This window comes from Trichomycterus rosablanca, chromosome 20, assembly GCF_030014385.1.
Source record: "Trichomycterus rosablanca isolate fTriRos1 chromosome 20, fTriRos1.hap1, whole genome shotgun sequence".
Taxonomy (NCBI): Eukaryota; Metazoa; Chordata; class Actinopteri; order Siluriformes; family Trichomycteridae; genus Trichomycterus; species Trichomycterus rosablanca.
Genome location: NC_086007.1, coordinates 21,301,436 through 21,312,419, shown reverse-complemented (window position 1 = coordinate 21,312,419; position 10,984 = coordinate 21,301,436). Strand labels below are relative to the sequence as shown.

The following is a 10,984-nucleotide window of genomic DNA, read 5'->3' as shown; positions in this document are numbered from 1 at the left end:
AAGAGAACAGGGATTTCCCCATATCATTTTCCTTATATAATTTTATACACCTGTTAGCAATGGATGTGGCAGAAACAGCTAAATTCAATCATTAGTGGGGGTGTCCACATAGTACATATACACCTTAAAATTAGTAGTTTTGTTCCATACCATCTTTCATATCTTTTTCTTGTTTGGAAAGTGTATAAGTAGTGCACTCCTGGCATGTGAGCACACAATGACAGTGCCACTCCGAGTATGTGGGTGGGTGGACTGTCAAGGCAAGAGCAGTGGTAGACACAACAGTGGATGACAGGGAGCCTGTGATTCTCAGAGGAGTCCAGACCTCTGCCATGAGCGATTGAATTACTCTTCAGAGATGACAGGGCCGTCCCTAAAAGATGGATCTGATCTGCTCGACACATAGATGTCCTGCTGCTTGATTGCAGAGAGGGAACTGTATGAAAGTAGCGGATGATGTGCTGCCTTCAGATCAAGCCTAGTCTCCCCTATAGTGTGTGATATCTCACCTCAAGGTGTCAGTACAGTACAGTAGGTGCTGAGGGAAGCCCACAGTTTCGTTTCTCAAATGCTCTGTCACCAACATGACTGGGTTTTAACTGCGAGTCCTTGCAGCACCTGTTTGAAGTGACCATGACTTGAATGAATGAATGAGAACAGAAGCCCAATGTCACATGACCAGACTAGCTTTCCATTGCGTCATTTAAATGATATCCATGGTGTTTCTTGAAAACAAACCTCGATGCGAACAAGCACTCATACACATGCATCTGGAAGTGTGACCCTAGAACCGATGCAGTTTCCATGACTCATCATCACTCTGACGCCAGAGCCGACATCAGCGATGGTAACGCGCTTTTGTTTGTGCGACAGGTGAAGAATCACAGTAGCTATAGCCACTGGCGGGGAACCACCGTGCATGCAGCAGTGCTACATAAATCTGCTTCACTGCAGAGCTGGCAACTCTGCACCAGATCTCTTCAATCAGTGTTTCTCAAATGAAGCCCTTGGGTTACTTGGAGATACTACAGGAGCACTTTTATGGGAACAGTACTTTCGAATATATACAAGGATGGCCAAAAATTTATAGACCCCTTTCCTAATTATTGGGGTGTTTCAGCGATACCAATTGCTAACAAGTATAAAAACTAATTATATTAAATGAATTATAAGTTCCCAACTTATTGACCACACTTCACATCACCAAAAGAACACCATACTCACAGTGAAGCATGGTGGTGGCAGCATTATGCTTTGGGGCAGTTTTTCCTTTGTGGAAACTGAGGCTTTGGTCAAGGTGGAGGGAATTATGAACAGTTCCAAATAATGGCTAAAAAAAAAGTGGACACCTGATGTTGAGCTTAATGAATATCTCATTCCAAAAATTCCAAAATCCGCGAGTTCGAATCTCGGCTCTGCTACCGGAAGGCCGGGCGCCTACGTGGACAATGACTGGCTCATCCACAAGTGGGATTGCCAGTGTGGATTCCTCATAACTGATGCAATTACAACATTTGCAGGGTGATTGATGACGCTTGCACAAGGTTAAGTAATGGGGATTGGTGTGTGACTCTACATGCGCAATAGTGGTCCTCATATGAACCCGCCTAGTGCAGGTAAAAGGAAGCTGCTTTTAAGTTAAGGAGTAAAAATGAAAATACAAATCAGGTAATTGGATACAATTAGATTGGGAGGATATTTAGGCGTCCAGGAACTTAGGCGCTCAGATGCTCTAAAGGACACTGCTCTAGGGACAGTGGTAGCCTGGCGGGTAAAGCTTTGGGCTATCAACTAAAAGGTTGCAGCCACTGTTGGGCCCTTGAGCAAGGCCCTTAACCCTCTCTGCTCCAGGGGAGCCGTACAATGTCTGAACCTGCGCTCTGACCCCAGCTTCCAAATGAGCTGGGATACGCGAAGAAAGAATTTCGTTGTACTGTACACCTGTATATGTATATATGACAAATAAAGGCATTCTATACAGTCTATTCTATTCTCTAGCACACCAGCTCTAGAGCTCCCTGAGTTCAAATCTCAGCTCTGCTACCGGTGGGCTGGGCGCCTCCTAGCAGGCACAATTGGCAGTGCCTACAGCAGACAATACATTGGCCACTAAGTCTGCTGGGTGGGAAAGGGCCAGACTAACAAGAGTATGGGGTTTTCTACACTGTATAAGGACCCCGGTTAGTAGCCTGAGGTGCCAGTACAGACGTAAAGGACCGTGGAGTTTAGCGTGTGACTCTTCATGCACAAGACTGGCCTCATGCGTAAATCCACCAAAGTATGGGCAAATAAGAAGGGGTTGGTGGACTGCACATATAACGTACACATAAAACTGAACATACCCTCTTTGGACGTGATTGGGGTCTCCAGCAGCAGGAGACTGGATTGGCTATGGTAAAATTGGGAGAAAAAGGGATTAGATCATTACATTTATACACCTGTATGCAATGGGAAGAGTACAATGTCTGTTTTGTGTAATTTTAAGTGCTGTGAGGTGGCATTGCTGTCACTAGAGGGCAGATCATCCATGCTGCAAAAATTCCACTTGGTCTACATCTAGGTTCTTCTATTAAACTGTTGCGCAATAGCCACATTACTTCAGGAATGCAAACACTTTGTCCTTTTGTAAGCAGTCCAGGCTTCTTTTAAATGAAGCTCTTTCCTCCTTGCCCGTCCCAGTTCACAATGGCTGTTGTTTCTCTCTTGGTAAACAGCAAAAAATCCCAATTACATAACATGCAAACCCGAATGCAACTAGTTAACGCTGCACTGTGCTAATTAACGAGACTCAATACTGCAGTTCTACGAAACTATAATGTAAAGGGGTTTGTTTTCTCCACAACGCTCAGCAGGAGCTCTGACAGCACACTCTCCAGCTGTTGACCACATGTGTCTGCTGGGGTCACTGAGTCCATGTTCAGCCCCATTCTGTGTTCTCTCCACTGTCTTGGTGTGGACCACCACTGACGCTGTCACTGAGGGACAAACAATTGTCTGTGCCTCTTAGGTGATTCTATGTATGTTCCAAATATTTCTGGTAAGACATGGACAGGGGTGAAAGTGCTGAGAAAAGCCCTTTTGTGGATGGCAGGTGGAGGAACCAGGGCTAATCTTGTTATCCTTATCCTCTAATCCATAAGAAACACCCACACAGATACTACTTACATTATAACATAATACCATACCATCTAGGACATACATACTTTGTGAGGCTCATTATTCTGGATATACATACATACATACAGAAGATATGGAAGATAGTCTGCTGCTTGGTGTGGAGGGTATCAAGAAAACAATCTTGTATGGAGGAACCAATCAGATTCCTAAATTTATCACAGGATCTAAGGTAAAACCTTAAATATGGACAATTCTATTATGCAAGTTTGCCAATATATCCATTTGTATCCATGCTGTATCACTGTATATCCAGCTGTTTGCATTACTTGGAAATTATGCTCTGATGAATAGATTTTAGGATTAGTATATCCAGTACCGAATCCAGTGAGACCTGCTATGTTGTATGGGACTAACAAAAAGAGAAGACAGGGAGCTGGATGCTGCAGGTGGGAGTGATGAGAAAGGATAATATCAGGAACAGGTTTATTAGAGGGACAGCACAGGTATGATATATTTGAGTCAAAGTTAGGGATCTGAGATGAAGATGGTTTGGGCATGTGCAGAAAAGGAATGAGAGTTCTGTCAGGAGAAGGTTGCTAGGGATGGAACTAAAGAGGAGTCCAAAGAGGAGGTTTATGGATGCAATGAGGGAGAAGATGCAGTGAGTTGGGCAAGATGGAGACAAATGGGGGGCCAACAATGGCAACTTGGTAGTGGTGGGGCTTAAACCAGCAATCTTCTGATTACCAGTCCGGTATTTTAACCACTGAGCTACCACAGTCCTATCTAATTACCATTGCCATATCTAATTAAAAGAACGAATCTAGAACATGTATACAAATTTTAATAGAGAACATCCAACAATAATCCAGATCGAGTTGCAGAGGGTCAATGTGGTACATACACAGATATTTACTTAATGGCATTACAGCAGGGGAATTGTCCTGGGCTTATAAATGAAGGAAGCCTTCAAGACAGGACCAGCCCAAGTATATTTGGCACCCTAGGCACCCTCGGTCTTTTTACCCTGAGGAGATTCTGACAGGAACCTTTTTGCCCATCTGAGGTTGAATCCTGCAAGTTTGAGACTGCCATGCCAACAAACTGGACTAAATAATGAAGAATTTTAATTGCTTATGATTTTCACTAATTATGCCATTCATTATGTATAATTATACATATATAATCATATATGTATGGTTTGTTTAAATCTAATTCATTTAAATTATCCTCCATCCCAGCCAAGGATGATGATTCCAGCTGAGTCTGGTTCCTATTAAGGTTTCTTCCTTGTAATTCTGAGGGAGTTTTGAGAGAGTTTTCTTGCCATTGTTGCTTTAAGCTTACACACCAAGGGGGTTTTGGTTGCTTTGAGACAATGTCTGTTCTCAAAAGTGCTATGACTTGTCAGACATTCATCCTGTTATTTTTGAAAAATGGCCCACTGAGACACATGAAGTTGCATTGGTCTCAAAAATTCTGCAATTTATTCCTGAACTGTATTGATTCTAGGACAAGGAAACATCAGCCATTGGTGTCAAACCCCAAAACCTGATGACCTTACTTTGACTCTGCCTGTAGGTGACGTTCCACTTCCGAACTTTGCTGTGCGATGATGATCGCACCGTGTTGGACGACAGTAAGAAGGTTGGGGTACCTATGGAGGTGGTGATCGGGAATATGTTCAAGCTGGAGGTGTGGGAGACCCTGCTCAAGTCCATGCGTGTAGGAGAAGTGGCTGAATTCTGGTGCGACGTCATTGTGAGTAGCATGATTTAGTTCTACCTAATGGCATTGTAGTAGTCTTTTCTCTATGACTGAAGTATTTAAATAACACTGATGTAGGACTTGTGTGGTCTGAATAAACGCCAATCAATAAATGAGTTCTGTTGGCACCCATGGCCCAAGACAGAGCCTGTTGTAGATTTCTACAGAGGTCAACAAAGGGAAATTCAAGATACGCCAAAAGTATGTGAATTCCTGACGAGTTTGTGTGATCCTATTCCAAAACCATCGACATTAATATGTACCTCCACTCCTTTGGAAATGCTTCCTGAAAGGATTCAGTCAGTCAGGCACCAACTTTTTAGAAGAAGGCCTGACTTGTGCAGTTGAGGTCAGTCCTCTGAGCAGGTCACTGGAGTTCCTTCAGTTCCCAACTCCTCAAACCACGTCTTTATAGACTCTGCATTGTGCACAGTGGTATTCTTGCTGGAACAGGAAACCTTGCTTAAACTGTTGCCACATTTATTTTATATAACTTGCTTCATATATCTGTTAGCAATGGAACTCAATAATTAGAAGAGATGCCCACAAATATTTGGCCAATCAAGGTGTCTTAAACTAATCTGCTTTGTATTTTAATGGACAGCACACTGGCATGTACCCCATGGTAGCAAAGAGTCTACGACGCATAGCAGAAGGCAAAGACCCAGTGGACTGGCACGTCCATACTTGTGGCATGGCTAACATGTTTGCATTTCACACCCTGGGCTACGATGACCTGGACGAGCTCCAGAAAGAACCACAGCCTCTCATCTTTGTGCTAGAGCTGCTAAAGGTCAGTGTCGTTAGGTCCCATTTTTCCTAGGTTCTGTCTTGCCTGAATATTCACACATACACACACCCTAGCTAGAAATGAGCTGTTTCCTTAGAATAAACTTTTTGGGGGGATTTTCAATGCAGCAAAGGTCATTTTAATTCAACCCAAAGGTGTTCAGTGGGGTTGAGGTCAGTTCCTCCACACAAAACTCATCGAACCATGTTTTTATGGACTTCGCTTTGCGCACAGATGCACACTCATGCTAAAAATAAATAACGGCCTTTCTCAAACTCTTGCCACAAAGTTATAAGAATATAATTGATTTTATATAATTTATTTGATACACCTGTTAGCTCGAATATAAAAGTAGACAGCGAGCCACAGAAATCGCAACAATGCAACAAAAATATTCCAAGATTTTGAAGATTAGGTTAAAGTTATGACCAAATTATGCCAACAAATCTGAAAATCACTCAATGTCCAGCAGACAGCAGAGACAAGAAGGAGTGTGTGAATTAAAATACAATATCCCTCTTATCACACATCAGTAGAATTATGCTGAAGATTATTTAACACAGATAAAAGCCTTATACTGAAAGAGAACTGCCAGATGTGCAAGCAGGATTCAGTAAAAGGCAGAGGAATGAGATATCATCACAGATGTATGCTGGATTATAGAAAAAGCCAAAGAATTCAATATGTGCATCATTCATTAAAGCAACTTTTTCAGCTGCGTTGACTACACAAAATTATGGAAATGTCAGAGATGTTCCAAATACCAAATACATTTCACCAAGTGAATCAGACCGAGAAAGTGATGGCAAAACAGACAATGGATGGATGGATGGATGGATGGATGGATGGATGGATGAAAAACTTGATTTAAAGAACTCCAGTGGCCTGCACAGAGCCCTAACCTCAGCCCCACTGAACAGAAATGAACTGGAACATCAAATGAGGCTTTCTTGACCAACATCAGTGCCCAGCTATACAAATCTATACAGTCTTTTGACTGAATGAGCACAAATTCACACATAAATACTTGGAAAAAAAAGTCTGGGTGTTATCATAGCTAAAAAGATTATATAGAGGTCAGTCTATTTTAAAACCATTTGTTTTTAAATAGGATGTCCAACAAGCTCATGGTCAGCTGTCTAAATGCTTTTAGCCACATGTTTACATTATTGCTACACATACAGTATATTTGTTTACATTTTTACCTGGTGGGGTATGGATTTGTGAGATTATCTTACATACCTAACCTTATAAGGGATTATTCAAAATGAACTCCAAATTCTTTAGAGTAAAAATAGACCCTCAGGTAGCACAAGGCTGCTTTAAAAAGCTTAAAAAGACATTATAACCTTTGCCGCCATTGTAGCCTAGTGGGTAAGGTACTGAACTAGTACTAGAAAGGTCGCTGGTTCAAGCCCCACCACTGCCAGGTTGCCACTGTTAGGCCCTTGAGCAAGGCTCTTAACCCTCAATTGCTTAGACAACATAATGTCACAGTACTGTAAGTCGCTTTGGATAAAAGTGTCTGCTTAATGCCAAAAATGAATGTATAATAAATATAATAATTATTTCAGAATCCTTCTGGCCTTTTGTGCATCCATCCTTCCCCTGTGAACATTGTCTATGTGTGCAATCTATGGAAGCCCTTTCCCGCCATCTGGAGGAGAATAAAACATAGCATTATGTCAGATTTTTCCACTTTTATTTAAAAAATACTTACATTAAACTGACCTCTAGGTTGTTGACTTTTGAAAATGTTTCAAAATTTTGAATTTAATCTAAAAAAAACTTTACAAATTAAGTCAATATTACGAGATAAAAATGCTAATGCTAATTTCGACACACTGCTGCCTTACACAAAATGTGTTAGCACAGTTGTTTATCTATCTTTTTTTGTCTGCTTACTGTTTAATTGTGTAAAATCTTTCAGTTTAACAACATTATTGTCTTTTTAAATATATTTTACATATAAAAGGAACGATAACTAGGCTTACTACATAAAAGGGTATGAAAACACTTTATATGAGCGGCCACTAGGTTGAGCTAGAAAATTATTTTTACTTTAATAAGTTGGTTTTCAGTTTACAAAATGATGATTAATTGACGAAAACAGGTGTCTTACTACAGTTTTGAGCCACCATGAGCAGCCAGAACATCTTTAGTGCAAAACAACAGATGTTATTAATGTATTTGCCAATGCTATTCTGGAGAAATAAAACCTTAGTCCTCTAAAATATAATTTCTTTGTTCACGTTTGATGATAGTGGATAGTGCTTTGTGATACATCTGGTCAATAAAACCTTCCAAAGAGATGCAGTTGGGTCAAGATCTGGTGATTCGAGGTAGCGCCATACCACCTAAGCACCAGGTGAGGAAAAAGCAACAGGTAAACCTGCAAGACTTAGGGGATTACCCCAGTTGCAGGATAATTAACCATGGTAGAACAATACTGTTGATCCATACGTCAGTTCCACTCATAAGAGGACCATTACACCGGTACTGACGGCGATTCAGGGCTTTTCGACCGTGATGGCCAAACACTTGATGCAACATGAGCTGAGTCTTGTAGAAAGCAAGTAAAGCATGTCGACATTGGGTCCAGCGAAAAACTGGAGTGAACTGGGACTGGCATAATGGTTTTGGAGAAGAAAGAGAAGGTTATAAATGGGTTTCATTTTTTAAATGAGTGTTTGGCTCTATTTTGATTAGGGGCATTATCCAGGATGTATTCTTGCATTGAAACCAGACATAATAAATAATAAATAAAGTAAATAAAATAATGTAATGAGTTGTGAGCCTTTGTGCCTTATGGATGTGGACTGTTATTCTTAAAGAGGCCACTTATATAAAAAAAGAAATCGCACTGTCTTGTCACCCATCTGTATGTTCCTATACACACATTTTAACATTTGTACACTACAAAGCTCATTTTGTTTGGTTTTACCGGGTGTGTGTTTAGGTTGAGCAGCCGAGCGAGTATCACAGGGAGTCGTGGGCACTAAATGATGAGGAAAGATTGAAGGCTGTTCCTGTGCTTCATGGTCAGGGCAACAAGCTGTACAAGATGGGTCGCTTTGAGGAGGCCACAAATAAGTACAAGGAGGCAATCCTTTGCATCAAAAATGTCCAGTCAAAGGTAGGAGAACCAGTAAATGTATCTGGATGGTAGCATACCAGCCGGTGAAAGACACCACGTCTGAATATGACATGTACCCTTATTCTTTCTTTGTTGGATATGTTGTTTTTAATTTAGGTAATTGCATCTGACATAGAGTAATTAAATTGATTACATAATAGTAAGTTTATGGTTGCTTTTAGGAGAAGGCCTGGGAGGCTCCCTGGCTGAAGCTAGAGAAGATGGCCAACACTCTCACACTCAATTACTGTCAGTGTCTCCTCCGCATGGAGGAATATTATGAGGTCATCGAGCACACTACAGATATTATCAATCAGCATCCTGGTGAGTCAGTATATCGCATAAATATGATTGTTTTGATGTATTTCGTGTCTGTGTTCATAGCCAGTTATGTCTATGTGAACGCCTGACCATTAGAACACCAGATCTCAACATTAGTGGGTCAACATGATTTACCGTTGTGCCACCCAGTGTATCCAATCTCTGTTAGCATTGTACAGATAAGGGTATTGTAAGTGAAGACTCACATTATAAAATGCTTCATGTTGTGTAGGGGTGATGAAAGCTTTCTACCTGAGGGGAAAAGCACACATGGAGGTGTGGAACGAAGCAGAAGCCAGGGCTGACTTTGAGAGGGTGCTGGATCTAGACCCGGGTATGAAGAAGACAGTAAGGAAGGAGCTGGCTGTTCTTAACATGCGTATGGAAGAGAAGAGAGAAGAAGACAGACAGAAATATAAGGGCATGTTCACCACCACAGCAGCAAGGCAAACAACTTCAGAACTGATAAATATACATCAAGAGCATTCTAAACAATCAACTACACGACAAAGACCTTCTGAACAAGCAACTCTAGAAGAAGCAATTATGGAAATAAAGGATCCTCAACAAACAATACCTGAAGAAGTAGCTCCTACCAAAACAACCCCAAACAAAGCCATTCCTGACAAAGTGGTATCTACAACTGAAGCAGCAACCCCAGCAGAAGCTACTCCTGAGGAAGCCATTAAAGAAAAAACATCTTCCGCAGAAGCTCATCCTGAAGAGGAAATATTTACTGCTGCAGCTTTTCCTGAAGAAGAAACTACAGAAGAAACATCCCCTACAGAAGCTATTCCTGAAGAAAATACAGAAGAAACATCTCTTACAGATGTTCCTGAAGAAGAAACTATAGAAACATCTCTTACAGAAGCTATTCCTGAAGAAACTACAGAAGAAACATCTCCTACAGGAGCCATTACTGAAGAAGAAACATCTCTTACAGAAGCTATTACTGAAGAAGAAACTACAGAGGAAATATCTCTTACAGAAGCTATTCCTGAAGAAACTACAGAAGAAACATCTATAACAGAAGCTATTCCTGAAGAAACTACTGAAGAAACATCTCTTACAGGAGCCATTACTAAAGAAGAAACATCTTTAGACAAAACAACTCCTGAATAGTCAACATTTGAGCTAAAGTTAGACATATAAAGCAAGATAAAGCAAGTCTATAACTACTTAGAACCAGAGATGTCCAATACAAGTAACCTCTGAACAAATACATATTGAAGTAGTGACATGTAGAAGGTCTTTAATAACAGTTTTTAATTATTATTTATCAGTGAATGTTTCCATTCAATGTATTTTTTGTAGCCAGGCAGCTTAATCCAATAAAGCACCCAAAACAAACACACTACTTTGAGTGTTTTTCCCTACCATGATGTGTTCCTTCATTCATTTACATTTACCATATCATATTTATATTCATTTTCTTAACAGCTGGATGCAAAGAAGGACTTCATCCCAGGTCAACAGGCCCCCAACCTAGGGGTTGTCTTTGGGATGTGAAGTTAAAAACCAGAAAGGAGTACCCAGAGGACACTGAAGTACCCAGGGAAAATTATATAGTGACCACATTCTAGTAATATTTTTTTCTTTAATCAAGATTGGGCTGTCTGGGGGGTTTGTGGACTATCCCAGGAACTTAGGCTACAAAGAGAAAATACACACTACACATACGCCAATCTATTGTAGTGTTTTACACACAGACATGGGAAAAAACATGTCATACTCCACATAACTAGCAACCAATGCTGAGACTTGAACCCAATACTTTGGCACTTTCAGGTACATCCAAGTATTTATTGTCAGCCAGTCATGTGGCCGCAGATCAATGCATAAAATCAGACACA

At 40.8% G+C, this 10,984-nt stretch overlaps 1 protein-coding gene across 3 annotated transcripts; it reads left to right on the top strand.

Moving 5' to 3' along the window:
- Positions 1-3,250: 3,250 nt before the first annotated feature.
- Positions 3,251-10,444, top strand: aipl1 (aryl hydrocarbon receptor interacting protein-like 1). Of its 3 annotated transcripts, none has more exons than XM_063016876.1 (6): positions 3,251-3,346; positions 4,765-4,878; positions 5,489-5,677; positions 8,634-8,810; positions 8,993-9,134; positions 9,364-10,444. In XM_063016876.1, exons 1-6 carry the CDS (start codon positions 3,251-3,253, stop codon positions 10,251-10,253), a joined length of 1,608 nt encoding a protein of 535 aa, XP_062872946.1. In that variant the 3' UTR covers positions 10,254-10,444. The 3 variants fall into 3 exon arrangements, with proteins under 3 accessions (XP_062872946.1, XP_062872945.1, XP_062872944.1); XM_063016875.1 differs by having other exon boundaries at positions 4,735-4,878; XM_063016874.1 differs by having other exon boundaries at positions 4,699-4,878.
- The last annotated feature ends 540 nt before the right edge of the window (positions 10,445-10,984 follow it).